Genomic DNA, 22,362 nt, shown 5'->3' on the forward strand with positions numbered 1-22,362 from the left:
AGATTGTTGTGGTTAAGATCCTGTAGTGCATCTTTTAAAGGTAGCCTCAGCTAAATTAAGTTGCAACAAGCAGCACCGCAGATGGAGATGACCGAGATGCACAACTTTGATTCACGCTGGTAGCCAGGGAACCAAAACAGCAGAAAAGTTGAGCGTTGCACTTCAACGTTCTTAGTTGTTGTCTACCCACTATACCGTTTACTTTCTGCATCTATGTCATATCGCAGAGTCTACCTTCAACAGCTGAGTTTCTGGGGTATGAAAAGGAAAATAGCCACTGAGAAGTTCACATTATAATACATAAGTATCATCAGTAGGACTGCATTCCACATGGTATGCAAACCGGTTGCTAACTGAATGGCAAAGTATAAATGGAATCCTTGGGACATCCCCCCATTGAAGTAGACATTTAAAAAGGTTGTGGTAAGAGTTATGGTTAGAATATGGACTTCCCATGAACCCAGATAGGGTTAGTGCAAACTGAATGGTTAGAATAGCCTGCCATCTGGTGGATCAAGTGAGGGAAATAGACATTTCTTACACTGAGTGTAATGTGAAGTGCAAAATACAAAGCCAATCTTGCCCAAGCTGTCCATTCTCACTACACACATGATAGGACATGGAAATAAGTCAATACTTTGTGCTCTTATCATCAATGTATGTATGCATTGTCGTACTCAATGAATGAGGCAACTTTATGTATTTAATATCTGCCCAATAAAAATAATGCATTAATTCATTCAGTGCTAGTGGCATAGTAACCAGGGAAAAAAAAGTTTGTTGAAAATAGTATATTTAATACAAAGGATCCATAGAAAATCCTGCATTTGTAGTGCATGTATATCAACATGGAAAACACTCAAGTGAAATCATGATAGCCACCTATCAACATTTTTGAATGAACATTTTCCCAAAAATAAACAACCAATGATCCACAACTCTCAGAATTTGGTTACAGTGGTGAAGAACAATTTATAGCAAATGTGAACAAAAACAATATTAGATTCTCTGAAAATATTGCATCGGGTCTCTTTTCTATTGATCGGTCAGGGTTCTGCGGATTTCAAAATGATTGTCTGAGACCATGAATGAATGAAGAAAAAAAAGTGTATTTTACATTTATTTTTAAGAAGTACTTAACATTGTGTAACGGTTTAAAATGTAAGATCGGACAAACATCTGGCATGGAAAAGACCAGTGGGTCATTGGTCTTACTGCCTTGTGTAGCAAGTGCTAAGGAGCCATATGAAACCAACTATGTTGTATTTTTTCATGACACTCATAGAGCTGCCTTTAAAGAGACTGTCAATAGTGCACTGCTTTGAATGTATTTGTAACTAGTTTCTCAACTAGATTCAATTAGACATGTTTAAACTGTTTCTGGTTGACATATGAATATTGTCTCTTAAAGGATGTCTTAATACATGGCCCCACAACTTTACAAGAGCATTATAGGCCTTCAATACACTTTTTGTACACCTGTGGAATAATATAATATTTGATGTGGCCACCTAGTGGTTGTATGATAAGTTTATACATTTCCAGTTTGGTAATGGCAATGTGTCTTAAGGCACTGGCTCGAGATCAAATGCTGCTGGGGCAGTAACAGAAGCTTTTGGCCAAGGCACCATCTGGACAAACATGTACAAGAGAAAACCGATAGCACAAAATGACAATTCTCTCTGGATGATAAAAATAAGTGTTTCCCTGAAGCTTAATAGCTGACAGTACAGTCTCAACCACCCAGACCCATATCAGTGAGAAAGTAGCAACATTTAGTAGTCAATCTGTATGTGAACGAATTAAGAGCGGTGTCTGGGCTGTCAAGATAATTAAAATACAACATTGGCTACAAAGCTTTCAGGAAAGTCACCCCAGATTGGTGAGAATGCACATGGGCCTTAAACATAGATTTCCTAATTAGCCTAGTCTCAAATTGAGCATGATCATGGTGATAAACTGACACTAATTCTTAATTCAAACATTACCTTTAAGTGTTTACTGCAAATAAATCAAGAGAATAGCCCCTTAAACGTATCTTCTGGTTAAAAAAAATAGAATAAAACAGAAGATTGAAAAACTACCAGGAATGAAACAAAAAACCCCGCTTGGCAAGCCCGAGTTATCTTGTTTGTGAAAGATGCTAATATAGACAGTTGCTGACATAGGGATCATTATCGTACAAAGATACTTCATTTTTCATTGGATATTGAAGAAAGGCAAACATACAGGTCCGTAAAAATTAAATTAATACGATACCATTCTCATTTCAGAGAATCCATCAAACGTCATGGCATGGTAAATGTAATGTGTTTCTACACTTTCAAAATGGATTTACAATGGAAAACCAATGCAACAAAAGAGCTCACCTCAAAGATTTAGCTGAGAAGTTACGTTGGCGTTTGAGTTTTCAAACATTAACAAGAGGGTATACAACAAAGCAACCTATAGCTACACAGGGTTTTCCCATTTCAGCTCAGGCTTCATCCGTACTACGACGTTGGATATTGCTGTTCCGCCTGCCGCGAACTCTAGCAGGCTTATAACTGCATGTTGCTCGTGGCTAGTTGAACCATGAACTCTTCATTGAGACAATGCAGAAACATCAATCCATGGGCAAGTCAGTGCCATTTTAATTTGTGCCAAAACGTTAAGTAAATTCAGCAGGCTGTTGTGTGAAATAGACTTTTAGGAGTGCCATCTTTATTTTATTACTTTGCTGTGGATATCAATGCACGAGCACCTTTATTCCACACTCCCACCAATAAAATAATTGAATTAAGTCAAAAAAGGTTTTACTGTGCATGAAGTTTCAAATGCATTTGTCATTACTTAATGTGTAATGTGATAGGTATTTTAAAATTACTATTTTAACAAAAACAATTGATGAATAAATATTTAAAATCAGTCATCTTCCTCAAATTAAGTGGATGATGACGCAATCTTGGGGAGAGTGAGGGAATCTGACTTTATTGGTCCTCAACTCGTGGCTAAGACACTTAATTCAGGATAAATGTAGTTAGACCCGAGTTAACCTGCCCTGGAGCAGGTTAGTTCTGAAGGATTCGTGGCCATAGAACATTTACCTGGCTAAAAGGTGAGCCACTTTCATGGTACTGGTTATCCCAAGTTGAACTCAGAGTTACCTTGCTAACTCAAACTACATATGTAGTATAGGGCTAGCATACTTGATGAGGAACCAAATAGCGCCCCACAGTGGAGGTGTCATAATACCCATAAAATCTAGTGGTCAAACAGGGAAATGGCTCCAACTGTTTTTCCACCATACATTCTTCCCATGGGGGATTTTAGAAACACTTAAAATAAGTGCCGTGTTTCGTGTAGGCTTACCCTGGCATGACGCTTGGATAACCATGTAAATCTCTCTAGGACAAGGTGACTTTTATCAATATATTAGGTCCTATTTACTGATTTGAAAATGCTAATTCACATCAAAGCAGACATCATGCAAAACTACAAATCCCTGCAAAACTACAAATCTCTGACACCTTTGCTAAGAGGTATTGTGTCAATTTAAAATTACACAAGCCAGATCACAGAATTGTCCATTTAAATACATTTAGCTAACATAGTTCATACAGATATTCTTACCTTTGCCTCGAGTCAGCAGTCTCATCCAGATAATAATGGCATTTATAGTTCATCCCCTATGGGAAAAATGGTGTAAAAACTATTGGAACCATTCGCCTGTTTGACCGCTATGTTCTATGGGTATTATGACTCATACTGTGGTACTCTATACTCATTGGATTCTACCCTTGCACCATATGATTAGCTACACATCAACCCGGCCTAATCTCCTGCCCTGGTAAAAATATTAAATTAATCTCTCAGCGGAGCCAGAGAGAGTGGCAATGTCCTTTGAGGAATATTGGGACTGGTGCAGGTCGTATTGTCACAGATTGCGCTTCAGTCTTTTAGCCTGAGCTGACCAGCCCAGCCTACATAATAATAATAATACAGGCCTTAGGAGCAGTTTACTCCTGTCGCAACCCTTAACCCCTAGGAGTCTAGGACACACGCAGGGTGGTGAGATTCTCCTCCTTGGCCCGCTGCTTCTTGGCGAGGTCGCTAGCGATGGCTAAAGCTCCCCCCTTGAGGAAGCGGACAAAGTTCTCCCCAACTAGAGGCCCCATGGCGTACAGCCCCCCCTCTGACACAGACTCGTACGTGTATGGGTCAACTTCCAGGGGGTTCCGCCGGCACGTGATTGGCTCCTGGGGGTTGAGGCCGAGGGGCCGTCCGTTCTCAGGGAGGAAGGACAGGTTGGGGTGGGCGCCAATCAGCACCAGGGCCATGGAGACCTGCAGCACGGTGCGACATCCGTCCTCCCCCTCCAGCACGCACTTCCTGTCAGGCTTGAAGGCCACCACCCGGTGTTTGGGCAGACTGACGTAGCCTGGGTAGGAGCCAGTGGACATGGAGGCGGTGTTGTTTTCCTGTTGGTCCACCAGGGTGCCCATTCCCCCAGAGCTGGGGATGTCTTGGCCATGCTGCTGCTGCTGTGTCATCATCTGGTGCACCTTGTGGTACTCAGGGTAGAGGAGCTTGGGAAGCTGGTTGAAGATGAGGCCTGGGTCGGTGACCGAGCGCCGGAAGGCGTGGTACACAGGCGTGTTGAGGTGGTGAGCTGCCAGGACAGCGTCGGCCGCTGTCAGCCCGGCTCCCACCACCAGTACCGGGTCTGAGGTGTGGTCCAGCTGGCCTCTGGAGATTGCTGCCTCCAGCTCCCAGAAGCTGTGGCACACGAAGGGGAGACCCTCACCTTCCACACCCAGACGGGCCGGGATGTCATGGGTGCCCGTGGCCAGAACCACGGAGTCTGCGCATACTATAAAGGGGACCTCTGACAGACTTCCTTCCCCCAGCTCGTCAGCCTCCCTCTTCTGGGTCCCCTGGACTTTCCAAAAGGAACGGCTGCTGGCCCCCTCGCAGTTCACCCTCTGTATGGAGGTGACGGTGGTGCCGCAGGCGAAGCTGTCCTCCAAGCCCATCTGGTTGACATAGTGCTGGTAGTAGGAGGCAATTTCGGCGGGGGTGGCCCTGTCGTTACGGACGTTCCTGAAACAAAGATTTAAGTATGAGGGTCAGACACCAGTGTTTAAAATACACACAAAAAAAAAAGGTCCTTGGGGACAAAACCTGAATGAAAACAAAAAAACAGCCTCACTCACCAGCCACTTGTCTTTGACACAAAACCACATTTGTTTTGCCTCTATTTTCACTAAACCTAAGGCATTAATACTGGTAGCTAATCCTAGTTCCTAAGCGGCTCAACACAGAAAAAAATACATGCAAACAAGAATATTTCCCTTAAGTGAACACTCCGATTCAGTAACAGTGATAAGGTCAATCTGGAATGGCTGATTCGACTGTGGCCACTTAAAGGAAAAATTCACACCAAAAACTGTATTTAGTTATTTTTTATTAGTCCACTGTTACTCTGAACAACAATATAAAACGCAACATGTAAAGTGTTGGTCCCATGTTTCATGAGCTAAAATAAAAGATCCCAGAAATTTTTCAAATGCACAAAAAGCTCATTTCTCTCAAATTTTGTGCAAAAATTTGTTCACATCCCTGTTAGTGAGCATTTCTCCTTTGCTAAAATAATCCATCCATCTGACAGGTGTGGCATATCAAGAAGCTGATAAACATGCTCATTACATAGGTTCACCTTGTGCTGGGGACAATAAAAGGTCACTCTAAAATGTGCAGTTGTGTCACAGATGTCTTAAATTGAGGGAGCGTGCAATTGGAATGCTGACTGGAGTAATGTCCACCGGAGGCGTTGACAGATAATTTCTATCATAAGATGCCTTCAACTTCGTTGTAGAAAATTTGGCAGTTCATCCAACTGGCCTCACAACTGCAGACCATGTGTAACCATGCCAGACCAGGACCTCCACATCCGGTTTCTTCACACTGCGGGATCGTCTGAGACCAGCCATCCGGATAACTGATGAAACTGTGGATTTGCATAACCTAAGAATTTTTGCACAAACTGTCAGTAACAGTCTCAGGAAAGCTCATCTGGGTGCTCATTGTCCTCACCAGGGTCTTGACCTGACTGCAGTTCTGCGCTGTAACCGACTTCAGTGGGCAAATGCTCACCTTCAATGGCCACTGGCACGCTGGAGATGAGTGCCCTTCACGGATGAATCCCGGTTTGAACTGTACCAGGCAGATGGCAGACAGCGTGTATGCCGTTGTGTGGACGAGTGGTTTGCTGTTGTGAACAGAGTGCTCCATGGTGGCGGTGCAGTTATGATATGGGCAGGCATAAGCTACGGACAACGAACAAAACTGCATTCTATTGATGACAATTTAAATGCACATAGATAACGTGACAAGATCCTGAGGCCCATTGTTGTGCTATTCATCCGCTGCCATCAACTAATGTTTCAGCATGAGCACGGCCCCATGGCAAAAGGATCGGTACAGGATTCCGTCGCACAGCCATTGAAGAAGAGTGGGACAAAATTTCACAGGCTACAATCAACAGCCTGATCAACTCTATGGAAAGGAGATGTCACGCTGTACGAGGCTGACTGGTTCTGATCCACGCCCCTACCTCAAGGTATCTGTGACCAACAGATATATCTGTATCCGTCATGTGAAATTCATAGAGTAGGGGCAAATTAATTAATTTCAATAAAATTATTTCCTTATTTGAATTGTAACACTTTGAAATGGTTTGATTTTTGTTCAGTGTAATACAGTCCCAAAATATTTAGCATGTCAGGATTCAAGATATTGGACTTAAAAAAAGGAAAGTGTCACCTGCCGCAAAACACATCATCACCATGATGTGGCAAGTGAATCTTTACTTCTGTGGATGAATGAACAAAATACCAAAAGAAAAGTTAATTTTGTCAATGTTTTCCTTAATGGTGCTGTAGCTTGTCAGGAGGACCCACCTGCGCTTTTCTCTCATCCACTCCTTAAGCTTCAGGCCGGGCAGTTCCATCCAGTTAGCCAGGCTGAGAGTGAGCATGGAGCCTTCCATCGCCTAAGGAGACAAACACACAAAACACCAGCACCATTAACCACAAGGCTGAAAGCCACATATGCAAACCTTTGTGTCCCAAATGGCATCCTATTTCCTATAAATGGTGTTACTTTTGTCCAGGGCCCAAAGTGTTCTGGTCAATGGTCATCAGATGCATATTTCACCCACCCACCTTTATCCCAGAAAGCAATGGTCAGCATTTGTCCCTTGCTGTTTTACATGTCAATGTATTTGCAGGTATGCAAACTACAGGTGGTTTTACGAGCTACATGCCATTAGTTAGCCATGACATATAAAACAACAATTTTCACTAAGTATACTATGTAAGGAATTTACCAAGAGATTGACTATAACTATCCATCTCAAACAAAAAAACAATTACAAAAATAGTAAAGCTGTCAATCAAAATCAGTGGAGTTCATGTCAAGAACATGGAAGTGCTGTTCTTGAGAGAGTGTCAAGGGTAGAGGTCGACCGATTATGATTTTTCAACGCCGATACCGATTATTGGAGGACCAAAAAAGATGATACCAATTAAATCGGCCGATTTTTTATTTATTTATTTGTAATAATGACAATTACAACAATACTTATTTTAACTTAATATAATACATCAATAAAATCAATTTATCCTCAAGTAAATAATGAAACATGTTCAATTTGGTTTAAATAATGCAAAAACAAAGTGTTGGAGATGAAAGTAAAAGTGCAATATGTGCTATGTAAGAAAGCTAACGTTTCAGTTCCTTGCTCAGAACATGAGAACATATGAAAGCTGGTGGTTCGTTTTAACATGAGTCTTCAATATTCCCAGGTAAGAAGTTTTAGGTTGTAGTTATTATAGGAATTATAGGAGCATTTCTCTCTATACCATTTGGATTTCATTAACTGACTATTAGATGTTCTTATAGGCACTTTAGTATTGCCAGTGTAACAGTATAGCTTCCGTCCCTCTCCTCGCTCCTCTCTGGGCTCGAACCAGCAACACAACAACAGCCACCCTCGAAGCAGCATTAACCATGCAGAGCAAGGGAAACAACCACCCCAAGGCTCAGAGCGAGTGACGTTTGAAACGCTATTACAGCCCGCTGACTAGCTAGCCAGTTCACTTCGGTTACACCAGCCTCATCTCGGGAGTTGATAGGCTTGAAGTCATAAACAGCGCAATGTTTGACGCACAACGAAGAGCTGCTGGCAAAACGCAGGAAAGTGCTGTTTGAATGAATGTTTACACGCCTGCTTCTGCCTACCACCGCTCAGTCAGATACTTGTATGCTTAGTCAGATTACATGCAACGCAGGACACGCTAAATAATATCTAGTAATATCATCAACCATGTGTAGTTAACTAATGATTATGATTGATTGTTTTTTATAAGATAAGTTTAATGCCAGCTGGCAACTTACCTTGGCTTACTGCATTCGCGTAACAGGCAGTCTCTTTGTGGAGTGCAACGAGAGAGAGGCAGGTCGTTATTGCGTTGGACTAGTTAACTGTAAGGTTGCAAGATTGTCAGCTCGGGGTATCCAAGGTAAAAATCTGTCGTTCTGCCCCTGAACGAGGCAGTTAACCCACCGTTCCTAGGCCGTCATTGAAAATAACAATCTGTTCTTAACTGACTTGCCTAGTTAAATAAAAAAGGTATAAAAAAATATAATAAAAAACGGCAAATCGGCGCCCAAAAATACAGATTTCCGATTGTTATGAAAACTTGAAATTGGCCCTAATTAAATCGGCCATTACGATTAATCGGTCGACCTCTAGTCAAGGGCAGAAGCGAGAATTGCCACCGACCTGACACACCCACTCAACCAGGAGTACCGCCGATACAGAGTCCACCTTAACAACAAATCATTCATCTCTACCAGTATAAGTCAATTGAATAAATACAGTAACTGCCCCCCCCCCAGAACTTACAAACTGAGTTGCAAACTATATCCATCTGTAAACCGTGTTGTCAGCTGTATTATTTATGCACTTGTGGTGATGCTTATTCCATTTCTGTTAGTCACATGTCTGTTGAACTTGTTCAGTTCATGTATCAGTTGTTGAATCTTGTTAAGTTCATACAAATATTTACACGTGTTAAGTTTGCTGAAAATAAACACAGTTGACAGTGAGAGGACGTTTCTTTTTTTGCTGAGTTTATGTATGCGTGCGAGTTTATGTATGCATGCAACTGTCCGTAGGACCTTTTTTGGTTCTATTGTTCTTATTTTAAATTTGTGTAGTTCAGTCCTTTTGCTGTTCTTGTCTATTGATGTTCTGTTTTATGTTTTGTATAGACCCCAGGAAGAGTAGCTGCTGCTTCAGCAACAGCTAATGGGGATCCTAATAAAATACCAAATACCTAAGGCCTTCAGAGATTTAGACAGACTTCAGAGATTTAAGGCTGTGACAGACCAATCCTGAATGTTAGCAAAGAATGTGTTTATGAACCATTTTTTTTACCCAATTGCAAATCACCACCTGGCCCCTTCCAAAAAGAACCTTGTGTGTATCTGAAAATGATTAGATTGTTGTGAGCAACATCACAAGGACAAGTTGGAATTCTTGTAATAACCAATCCTTTTTAGATCTGCACAAAGTGGGGACCAGGGGCTCAACATTGTATTGGGCAATTATTATGGACTGGGCACTTACATGCCAGGCTCCTCCTGGAGGTCCTTTGCCAAGCACCAGGTGTGGGGTGGCCCGCTCCGGTTCGTAGCGCCAAAGCAGGGGGAGGCATGGTCCAGCCCAAAGTCACTGTCGGGCAGGAGCAGGGAGTCAAACAGCACAGCCACAGGGTTGGAGGAGCGGCCCTCTAGTCCCTCACACAGGTACTCCAGGTCCTGCACACAGAAACAAACACGTAAACAACTTAGTACAAAGACTGTGGTATGTAGCCCTACCTACCTATTATATAATTTGTTTTAGGGTCTAGCTCATTGAAAAACAAAATGCCACCCTTTATCAAGGACACAAATAAAGCTTTTTACTAAGCTTGTAACATGGACACAACTTTATTTACAAAACCTCCTGTAGCCTACATACAGACCTTACTTAGGGCCACAGAAAGATTTCTACTGAGCATACATACAGGTAGTAATAGTTGCATAACTACCAACAAACAATAAATCTTAATGGTAAACACAAACAGACAGCATTTTACAGAACATTTTAACTAGCACCTACAACCACCCCGGGCAACTGTAAACCAACACCCACCACGCTAGGTGTAAAATGCGAGTTGTCACAGAGACATTGTGAAGACAGACGAGGTGTCATTCTTACCAGCTCCAACAATGACAAATGAGGCTGTTGATCCAGCTTGCCTTGCAGTAGGGGGTTAGGGTGAGTGCCCTCTGGAGACAGGTAGGGGGTGTAACCTGACAACAGATATGACAGGCAGATGCCCGAGGGGCCGTTACCTAGGAGAGAAAGGGAAAGAGGTGCAAGTTCAGTTGAATAAATTTAACCACTACAGTTTTTGTTTGTTTGTGTAGGCTAGGCTACTAGGCTACCTGGGGCGGCAGGTAGCCTAGTGGTTGGAGCGTTGGACTTGCAACCAAAAGGTTGCAAGATCAAATCCCCTAGCTGACAAGGTAAAAATCTGTCGTTCTGCCCCTGAACAAGGCAGTTAACCCACTGTTCCTAGGCCGTCATTGAAAATAAGAATTTGTTTTGCCTAGCTAAATAAAGGTAAAAAATATATAATAATGTAGTGCCTTAATATTATGTAAGGCAATATATTAACATTAATTGGGGGCTGATACAGACTTTGGCTGTCATTAAATTTTGTCAGCCGGTTATTGCCAGGCAAAAGACTGCTTGTCTCACGATAATAGACAGTCAATTAACATAAACACGTTTAGTATCTCCAGGCCTTCACACATACAAGCCACTGATGCACGCCTTTGGAACGTCTACATTTAAGATTGTCGAAATCAATTTAATATCCATCACAATAAATCCATTATTTATTTTAAGCAAAAAAGTTTGCGCTCTGTTCCTTGCCTCAGGCTGCACAGGCTATTCTAACATCAAGTGATTATATTTTCCCCATCAGACTAGTTTCAATTATGTCTTTACTAATAGGTCAAATTAGTTTTGGTTAAGAACGGCCCATTATAAAATGGCCAGGGGAAAAAAGGAGTCATCCATATGCACTCAAATAGTGAATGGAGGCCGCGTTCCTGCTGGTTCAATTTTCAATTCAGCCTGGGTAGGCTACTCTGGTTATTTCAATCCATGAATCAACCACTGTTTGAAGAGCATGCAGCCTCTCGCTGCACGACAGGTGATATTCCACCCAAACTCTGTGTGCCATGGGCCCTCCAACCCTGTTCCTGCAGCTAGCCAGTGCTTAAATTGGGAAAACAAGTGAAAGTTGTTTGGGAGCATCAACAGTAACATGTTATCACAACTAAAAATATTGCATTAAACTGTTGACAGCCCCTCTCTGCACAATCAAGAAAGGAATGAAGGAGAGAGGGGAGGAGATTGAAATACGGTGGTGAGATTCTGTAACTATAAGGTAATGTGTCAGTCTATAAATGATGAACATGTTGTTATGCCTGTTAGACAACCTGAACAATCAATGAACAAACAGTATCACCTAGGCGTTCTCGCCCAGACTAATGAATAGAAAGTTTGGCACGTTGCATAAGGTAACCAGTCCATCCGGTATGCATAATAACAGTCCACACCCAAAAGATGATTACAATAATTTGTTTAATTTTAGAGTATAGGCTATACGTATTATTTACCAAAGACAACTGATAAATACATACAAATATTTAACGTATGTATTGTACAACATTTTATAACAGCACAATCATTATTTTAATTGTTTTTTCCCTTCATTTTTGGGCTCATTTATAGGCCTACGTATTCTCGCTCATATGCATATGGATGTTTTGAATTATTCACAACCTTAGAAAGCACTGTCCATTTTGTTATGTTAGGCTTTGAAACCTGTTGTTGAACTTTTTCTTCAAATTGATCAATCACAGTGAGGTGAGTTTTAAAAGCATGATACTGTTTTGATGATTAGTGTTTGATGAGACTTTTGATTGCATTTGCACTGATGTCAGTGTGGTTAGGGACAACAGGTCCATGAGTACCAGGCCATTAGCGACCTGATGGTCATTGTTGGGTACCACCAAGCATGTCCGGAGTGCATAAGAGATTACCGTGATGTCAAATTTTACTGCAGTAATGGCTCGTGACTGGTGGTAATATGTTCACCGCAAAAGCCCTACATACAGAATGTTTGAGGGCTCATCAGGAATGTAAAAATCTGATATGACAATCAATCATGAATAGCAGTCAAAAAAGTATTTGTATAAAAATATACTTGGCTTTTAAGAATGCCTCGCTTAAGAATAGGCTAAAAAAGTCGAGTCATTTGAGATAGGTGTTCTTCTTATAAGGGGAGCACACAAGGGCCTTCATTCTAAGAGACTAGGTACTTATGGGGTCGTTCCACCTCAAAAAGCACAAGAAAGGGGATTGACACCCACCATCTCAGACTGTTCCGACATTGTTTGTTGTAAGAAACATAACATTAGCATTCCTGCGACATTATTGTGTTGAAATATAATCTTGTCTCTGACATATTAAGGTAATTGACTGCAAACAAATTGACCATTTTAATTTACATGATTCATACATATCATTTTCAATACATATAGTAGTTAACATCCAAACATCTCTTTCTAACTATGAGTAAGAATCCAAAGAAATGTTAAGCCACACCTCATACCCAACAATGAGTATACAGTATCAGTTATCTATGAATAGTATGGAGCTGTATTGTTTTTCATCCTATGCAATGTATTTTCAGTGAATTTGATGGTGTTTCCCCCCCTCACTGTTCATAGAAAAGATCAAATTGAAGTTGTTAGGTTTATGTCCCATCCTACATCCTGAAAATACCATGTTCTGCAATAAATTATTTTAATTTCTCAGAGATCCAATTATCTTTTAACAAAAATAATGTTGTAGAAATTATCATCATAACGGTTTCTAACTACAGAAACAATTTTAGAACAATCTGAGATGGTGGGTGTCATATCTTGGAACGACCCGATAGCCTTGTAAGTCTACTAGGATCTAGGGCACTTGACATTTTGGTGACAATGCATCCTTTCACCCACCGTATGCAATTTGGAAATTGCCTCAGAAGAGAAACACTGTTGTGCAAAGTGTTACTTCCTTCCCTATAATACCGGTAGCAGTTTCATAGTCTAGTCCCTGAGAAGATCTTTGACCAAATTCCCTACTGTGTGTAGAAATAACTTGTAACCAAATCTGGTTTTATAGTCAAGTCTTTCAGAGCTGAATGTGTACAGTTACCCCAGTCTTACCGATGACAACAACTGGCAGAATCTCTCTGGGAAGGATATCTTTATTTTGCAGGTCCATGGCTACTGTATGCTTTTATCTGCAAGGAGAGAAAAAAAAGGGACGTTAACCATTAGCCTTTAAATTCCTGCTCTGGTCTTCTACTTCAGTACATTTCCACAGTCCACCAATGACACATCCCTGTCCGACAGCATTGCCAAGCTGGTTTCCATAACTGCACATGAAAAGAAACAAAACAATTCCATCTGGGCGAGACCAGCCTCCGTGTCCTCAAGTCAAGGTGAACGTGTACAGATAAGATAAGTTAAATATGGAACGGAAACTGCAGCTAAAACACAACTCAAATAGTTGAGGGAGAACACTTAAAATGGCTGGGAAGGGTCCAATAGTGATCTAATTTAACCAGGAAGGGGGTGAGGACAGCTTTAAGCATGTAAGGGGAGAAGTAGTACAGTAGTGAAGTGAGTAATGGGGGGGAAGAGACAGGTCATACCAGAAAGCTCTGGGACCCCTACTGGATCCTTGCAGAGGCTTACAGCAAGCAGCGTGGTTATACAACTCACTTTGCATGTAAGCGTGACTCGGCAGAAAGTTTAAAGTGATAGCGCAGCAAGCAGCTTTTATATCATCTCAATCCGGCTGAGCCGGACTCACAATGCAAAGGAAACTATGTGGACTGACTAAGATTTGACTGTTACAAGCCTTACCTTTTCTAGTGACAGTCAGTGCAATATTACTTAAATACTTTAACCCATATTATTTATAGGCTTATATAGAATATATATAGAATATATATATAGGATTAAAGTGAGATATTAGCCTACCCAAGATATAGGTTAAGATGTCCATGTTAAAAACACATTTTGTCAGACCACAACATAAATATTGACATTTCAAATGTTTTTTTCTTGTATTCATCCCAAAGAATTACATTGTGCTCAGTTGTCACATTACTTCAACAACAAGACCATGGTGCTTGCCTACGGAGCTGTGAGGGGAACGGCACCTCAGTACCTAATGGCTCTGATCAGGCCCTACACCCAAACAAGGGCACTGCGTTCATCCACCTCTGGCCTGCTCACCTCCCTACCACTGAGGAAGTACAGTTCCCGCGCAGCCCAGTCAAAACTGTTCGCTGCTCTGGCCCCCCAATGGTGGAACAAACTCCCTCACGACGCCAGGACAGCGGAGTCAATCACCACCTTCCGGAGACACCTGAAACCCCACCTCTTTCAGGAATACCTAGGATAGGATAAAGTAATCCTTCTCACCCCCCCCCCCCTTAAAAGATTTAGATGCACTATTGTAAAGTGGCTGTTCCACTGGATGTCTTAAGGTGAACGCACCAATTTGTAAGTCGCTCTGGATAAGAGCGTCTGCTAAATGACTTAAATGTTAAATGTTACTTACTGTCGTCTCTGTCTGCCTGCCTTTCTGTACGTGTCAGTCTGTACTTGTCCGTGAATGACATGTCAGTGATCAAAGCGTGCATACATTTGCAGTCGTTACAGCTACATATTTTGTCTAGATAGGTCATGCTGGGGGCGAAGGCTAACTTGTCTGAAATGGGACAACTAATAGGTCAATTTGTCAAACTGCACCTCTCCTGTAAACGTTTCAACTAAAGAGTCTTTTCGTGGTTAAATTAAAAATTCACTTGGCAGACAATTGTCTATAAAATATTGTTCAAGAAAGCAGTCATAACCAAACAAGTCAACTTTACAGTCAACTTTTTCTCAGCCCACAGCCTTTTTTCTACGCCTAGTATGATAGGCCTGGGGTAGCCCAAAGGCCGGCAGATGCCGATGTTGGGTCGTTTCATCTTAACGTCTAAAGGGACTGTACGAAGCCCGCTATACACTCGTATCCCCCATGGACCGGTTCGAAACATAAAATATTCAGGCTGGAAAGGCAACGTTTTCCTCCTTAACTCGATTTAATGGAGAGAAGGCGAGAAAAAAAAAAGCAGGTGAAATATGCATTCTTTATGAAACACCATTTTCCATCACCATCCTAGAGTGGCTAATGCTAGTTCCGGATGTTGCGTATCACGTTCAGCCAATCAGGTTGCAGTAGCCTGTTCACCCTTTGTCTGAATGCTGTACTCAATGTCAGGAATTAGCATTAGCCACCATAGCATGGCAGTGGAAAATGGTGTTTCATAAAGAAGGTAACAAAATGTTTAAACTAGAGAGAAAATGTGATTATTGAAAAAATCTTGGGAGTTTGCTTCATTTACTATCATCCTAAATTAAGATTTATTTTGCCATATCTAATTCATGATTATTATGCTACTTTCCATAATGTGGACAATATGTGTTACTACATCACACATGCAGAAGTTTTGGACCACATACAATTGAGGGGAATTACACTTTCTTTCTTTTTTACCTCAGACTGGTGATGTTAGTTTAAAAGTTCATAGTCATGATGACAAGATCAATTGCCTAAAACATATATTTGTTTTTTTTCTTCAGTTGATTTCATCATACACGCTCATTGGTTTTGTACTGTTGATTTCGTCTTAGAACACATCTAGGAACGGGTTTGCCTTGCATAAACAGCGTCCCTTTGGACGGTAAAATGAAACGACTCAATCACGCCATCTGCCGGTCTTTGTTTCACTGTACCAATGATGTAATCCTGCCAGAGCACCACATGAGGTTATGATATAACTGCGAACGAGTCAATGCGCTATGGTTATAAATAATGTGCCATGTTAAACATACATTTAATACATGTCAATATTCGCCATGCTAGCTGAAAATGCTTGTCAAATTAGCTCGCTAGGTTCGAATGAATCATGGGTCCTATATTATAGCCAATAATTTCCGTCCATGCGCTACGCGAGACGTGCACAGTACCCGCAACCAAGCCCGATTATAGTCTCGTAGTGGACCATCTGACTGCAGCCGACGCAGCCTTCGAACCGGACTGTAGCCTTCTAGCTGGACTGTAGCCTCCTAGCTGGACTGTAGCCTAATTGTCGATAGATTAAAGTTACACACACAACCTGAATCTAACGCAAAACGTCTAGACTGATAGCCTCGTTTAAATGATTTAGATTTCTACTTCAATGCTGGGTTCCAGTCTACGGTTTCCATCGGCAACCGGCACATTGAAACCACGTCAAATTCTCTATTTACCAACAGACACATTAGCAAGCCTTAGAAGACGTCGGAGAAAAGTTAAATGGGCCCAATAAGGAGAACGAAAATGTTGAAATATTGACTACAATGTTTCCACTTACCGATAGCTATGAAGACAAGGCTACCGCTGATATCCCTTAAACGTTGCTAGTTATCAAACGCCTACCCTTGTTGAAAACCTTCGATTCCTTCCCCAGGCAGGTTCAACCGACTGCAATCTCTAAAGATATGCCTCAAATTCTCGCTATGTGACTCTTTCACCGACATGTGTAAAATGCTGCAATGTTACGGTAACCCGCGATGGAGGAAGAGCATGAACTAATTTTATAATTCCTATTTGCGTTGTGTTCACCAGCCACTCATGGTCACCTTCTTCTTCGTCTTTGGGATTGGGTTGGTGGATCGCATCCAACTTTAAAGTGCATACACCGCCACCTACTGTACTGAAGTGTGAGACCAGTCACGGCCTACCTATATTAAATTATCTTAATTATTCCGGTTCCTAAATAATAATAATAATTCCACCAATTAACCCTACACCTATATATCACTGTTTCATAAAAAATGTAAATCACCACCCCATTAACTCTTTTGCATTCAAATATTGTATACCCAGGTACTTCTCTTCAACTGCCACCAATACTCATTAAAAACCCACTCCCCCATTCCACTACTTTGACCCTATCTGCTCCTGCACCATGTCAACATACTGGGATGACGGGACACCATCCCTCAACGCACCCTGTAGTTCTTCTGAATTAAAATCTTGTATACCCAAATACTTCTATGCAGCTTCCACCACAGCATATATTTCCTGCGAGTTTACATTCCATTTCTGCAGTACAGTTGATAACCATTGCTACGAAGCCAACCTTACTCAAACATAAATCACTCATTGTCCTATCCCTCTGTGCTGGTAAAACTCTACTCACTGGGATCCTCTCAGGGTCCCTCACCCTTGACCCATCATCCTCTACTTTTTTCACTGCCTCAACATACAACACTTCCTGCACAACTCTGACTCTGGCCACTTCAACCTGCCTCTCTCGTCATGGTCATCTGAAGATAATGCTTGAAATTACTATAGGCTTCCTCCTTAATGATGCAATCCGCGCTATCTGGGATCCTTGGGACGTCCCTACCCCATTGAAATTTACATCTTGAATGCTAGGGGTTAGGGTTTAGGGTATGGACGTCCCAAGGATCACAGATAGCACTGAACATCATGCAAGCAACTGGGCAAGTTTGTTTTGAATGGTCTGGTGCCGAGGGTGGATGGAGATTTCCCTCAAGGACAAATGGAATGGTCTCAAATGGAGAACGGTGTGATTTCTACCCACAATTCGGGGCCCGCAATTCGCATGCCTTCCTGCATGCGTTCACACACTTGCAGAGGCCACTTGCCGCGTTCACATCCTAGTTGGAACTAGAAAACTCTACAACCAGTTAGCATGTCGGAAATGTTTGAGTTTACTAGTTCAGTCTAGCACGTGAACGCGGCAACTCTCACTATTGAAGGTAGCTGAACCCATGGCTGTGTTCGAGAGCATCAAAACCGGGATGAGTCATGGGTAAATTGTGACTGACTGATCTACGAATAATATTGAGTAGTTTTTAGGATGCAAGGTGATTTGTAGATCAGTTAGTTTCGACTTGCCTTTAAACTCAACTGCAATGTCGAACGAGCCCTGTGTGTCTTGTGTACTTTGTTTGTTTGCGAGTGTTTCTTGTTATAATCATTCCAAATACTTTTATATAGTCAACACGTTTCTAAAAACGCTTTTGTTTCTGTAATTGTAATGTATGCGTGTTTACGTTTAAATGTTGTTTATGGTGTGTCTATGACTGAAACATTGTTTCCCCTGCTGCTTTCTTGGTTGAACCAGGTCTCTCTTTAAAAATATAATTTATGTCAACGAGCCTAACCTGGATAAATAAAGGATAAAAAAATAACATAAATGTAGGCATTCTTGCACATGCAGGAACCCCTCTATATACTTCTATTGGTAGATTTTTAAGCTAGGTCTCCGGTACACAGGCAGGAGCACTCCAGCACAGTAGGTGGCGGTAATGCACCAATAACACAGGTGGGAGGCGAGGGCCGCGATCTAGGACACTGGTAGACACGACTAGACAGTGTCCTATGGGGGGTGATAAGAGACATATATAAGCCAAGGCAACCGTACCACCGTGTGGCTGTTGCCTAGCATTGCACGTCTGACTGACATGACATGATACAAACACCTTACTAACGTCTGCGTGACGCCTGTGTCACGTGTTAATGAAAGTCATATTGTGCATAGTTTATAATAATTATAAAAATCTCAACCATATATGTTAGAAACGTACAATTTTTCCCGTGCAAGCAGACATTCCGACATAGCCACCTTGAACTACAGTGTAGCCTACGACTTGTGTATTTCCTGTTATCGCTAATGGCCTAGAAAGGATGATGTCCAATCTATACGTAATCTGTCTTTCCCTCAACACCTCCTGGCATGGTATGTTATCTTTTCTCGCTGTATACAGATCTAAATGTTGTTAGCCAATCACAGACTGTGATGTTACCAGTTCCCAGTAACCTACATCAGAGAACCAATAAGGGTTGTGTCCACGGCTTTCAGTCGAACCAATAAGAGTTGTGTCCACGGCTTTCAGTCGAATATAGAGGAGTTAATTAGGTGCTATTCGGGATCCTTGGGATGTCCCTACCTCAATCAAGTATAAATGTAAAATGGTTAAGTTTAGGGTAAGAACGACCCAAGGAATACGGATAGCAGTGACCGTTCACAGAGTGAGAGCCAGTATTTGAGAGCTCGGCGGCTTCACAGACATTAATTCGTTGTTTTTTTTTTTACAAGCAGCAGAAGCGATTTGCGAGTGTCTGCCCTAGATAGTTTCCTTAGAGACGATGAAAATAATTACCAAAATGTACTTGATCCAATTGAGGAGTAAGTAGGCTATATTTAAGTAGTGATATCGTTAGGAAATATTTAGGCCTACTGTGTTAAGGCAAATTTGGTTTATTTGAAAATAATATTTTTTCTGTTGATAACGTATTGTCGAAAGCATGTAGGCAATATTATTTACTGAGTAGTTCATATGCTTTCCCATAGGGTCCTTGCTATTAGGGATCCTTGGGATGTCCCTACTGCTATCAAGTATAAATGTAAAATGGTTAAGTTTAGTGTTAGTTTAGGGTAAGGACGTCCCAAGGAATACAGACAGCAGTGACCATTAATAAAGTGAGAGACAGTAGAGACAGTATTTGAGAGCTAGGAGGCAACACAGAAATACATTTTATTTACAAGTGGCAGAAGCGATTTTCGAGCGTCTACCCCAGATAGTTTCCTTAGAGATAATGAGGCCTACTGTGTTAAGGCAAATTTGGTTTATTTGAAAATAATTACTAAACACATGAATAAAGGAAAAATACCCAATTGGCTGCTTATTACAGAAGGGAGGATATCAAAAACTTCACACTTATTATTCCTGGCATGAATTTACGCTTCAGCCTTAATTATGATAACGTCACCATCCTAACATATACACTTTAACCTTTACAAACAACATACAAAGACATGAAAACTTAGCTAACACAGATTGCCTTCACTCCAAAGGTGTGTTGCTACGATAATAATCCCCATTACAACAGTTCTTAGCCACATAGTTCCGCTTGTCTTATCATTTCCCCCGCATAGTGAACACGTAAACAATTCAAACAAAAAACAACGACATAAACTTACAGGTTAATTGTCAATTATAGGTTTCTTGATGATTTGTGTGAGATTGACGCCTTAGAAACAAACTTGTCTCCATTGACAGTCCAAGTTAAAATTCATGGCGGTATTTTATGGCTCTAGGAAGACGTTAGATGACTTGGTGAGAAGTATCAGCAGCTTCACAAGGCTTAATTCTGGCATGAATCACCCCCCATAGCGTCCCTCGCTCCCTTCTGCCAAGCACTGCTTTCCCGCAACTCTGTTAATGTTTACGGCAAGGGCAGGCAATTGGCAAGCGGGGGTAAAGTACTAGCAGTGCTGCCAACTTAGAGTCTAAGTCGCTATATTTAGCGAGTATTCAGACCCCTCTAGCAACACATTTTCAAAACATCGACTAGGGACAAATCTAGCGACTTTTTCTGGTGCTATTGGAGGCGTTTGGAGACTGACGTGAAAGCACATATCGTTCTTGCTCTTCTCAACGAGCAGCGGGTGCTGCCGTGGGCCCCACCCCAGTCCCAAAGCACTCACAGGCGGCCCAGTCCTCGCGCAGCAGTCCCTCCCAGCTGCAGTCAGAGCAGGAGATGTTCACCCCTCCACGTCCAGACTGCAAATGAATCATGCATGCGGGAAGCCGGGATGTAAATGTAAAATGTTCTTTGTCTAAAATAAATCACTACACAAAAATAAATCACTGCATTTGACACACACAGCCTCAGTCACTTACTCACCTTGTCCACTGTGTGTGTGTGCCTCTCTGTGACATAAGCTAAACATCTAGCTGGCTAGCTCATGTCTGTCTAACTGTACACTCAAAAATAAGGAAAGGAGTGGGAATCAAACCTTGAATTCAAAGGCTGGGTGAAGCCGTTCATTGGAGATGATACACGGGCATGCTGCCTGTATTGTAAGGCTGATTTCTACGCCAAACTTAGGGATGTAAAAAAACACATGAGAACTCAAAAACATACTCAAAAGGCAAAGCCTTATAACAGTTCCACCCAAAACAAGCTGCCATTCATGGTAAAAAAAAAAAAACTCTGCAAAAAAGACTGAGGCCACCATGGCATTAGCTATCGCTGAACAACACTGTTCCTTCCATGCTAGCATGTGATCACATTGGAGAAGCATGTAGAGCTGCTTTCTCAAACTCCACTGCTGCTACCCACTTCAAAATGCACAGGACAAAGTGCACAGAAATTATTAATGGTGTCCTAGCACCATACTTTCTGAAAAAGTTGGTCGCAGATGTGGGTGACCAGCGTTTCAGCCTCCTCGATGAGTCCACGGATGTAAGTGTTTCTATGTACCTGGGGGTTGTGATAAGGTACTTTAGTGACACCAAGCAGACAATTGTATCAACATTTCTGGGGCTTGTTGAGTTGGAGGGAGGCGATACCAAATCTATAGCCCGTGCTGTTGTGGCTTTCCTCGAGAAGTTTTGTCTTAAAAAAGAGAAACTCCTGGGGTTAGGGACTGACAATGCCTCTGTTATGACGGGGATTAACAATGGTGTCCATAAAGTGCTGAAGGAGGAGTATGGGCCCAAATATCTGGTTTTTATTCCCTGTGTGTGCCACTCTCTGCAGCTTGCTCATTTGTAGTTCAAAACATATTTAGGGTGTTTTTTACTCACTTTTTGTCTCTCCCACGACATTATTCCTCTCTTCTACAGCGTCCATCACAATTACATGGACATGGTCAATTATGCAAATTAGGTGATGATTAGGTGATCATTTAGCGACTTCTAGCAACTTTTAGGATAGCCAATAGCTACTTTCCTTACTGAGGAGTTGGTAACACTGAGTACTAGCTAGCTAGTACTCCGGTAATGTTATGGAGGTGGGGGCGACACCGGTAGCTACAGTAGTACACCGGTAGACAGTGTACTTCGTCCCCGCCTCCCGAACACTGCTTTCCTGCAGTTATGTTAATGTTATGGTGAGGGCAGGTTCTAGGCAGGTGGGACCAATGACATTTACATTTAAGTCATTTAGCAGACGCTCTTATCCAGAGCGACTTACAAATTGGTGCGTTCACCTTGACAAGAGTGTGCAAAGCTGTCATCAAGACAAAGTGTGGCTACTTTGAAGAATCTCAAATATAA

The 22,362-nt window shown here is 41.8% G+C and overlaps 1 protein-coding gene and 1 long non-coding RNA gene across 2 annotated transcripts; one reads left to right on the forward strand and one right to left on the reverse strand.

Moving 5' to 3' along the window:
- Positions 1 to 776: 776 nt before the first annotated feature.
- On the reverse strand, positions 777 to 16,912 carry osgn1 (oxidative stress induced growth inhibitor 1). Its single transcript, XM_029682677.2, is given in 7 exon segments — positions 777 to 5,082; positions 6,942 to 7,033; positions 9,677 to 9,756; positions 9,759 to 9,867; positions 10,310 to 10,446; positions 13,387 to 13,463; positions 16,635 to 16,912. Coding segments are annotated over 6 exon segments (1,527 nt in total). The 5' UTR covers positions 13,445 to 13,463; positions 16,635 to 16,912; the 3' UTR covers positions 777 to 4,031.
- LOC135560205 (uncharacterized) lies at positions 13,459 to 15,052 on the forward strand. The gene is made up of 2 exons (XR_010458781.1): positions 13,459 to 13,664; positions 14,310 to 15,052. It is a non-coding gene; the product is annotated as an uncharacterized LOC135560205 (long non-coding RNA).
- Positions 16,913 to 22,362: the final 5,450 nt, after the last annotated feature.

Source organism: Oncorhynchus nerka, linkage group LG15, assembly GCF_034236695.1.
Source record: "Oncorhynchus nerka isolate Pitt River linkage group LG15, Oner_Uvic_2.0, whole genome shotgun sequence".
In the NCBI taxonomy this organism is placed as follows: domain Eukaryota; kingdom Metazoa; phylum Chordata; class Actinopteri; order Salmoniformes; family Salmonidae; genus Oncorhynchus; species Oncorhynchus nerka.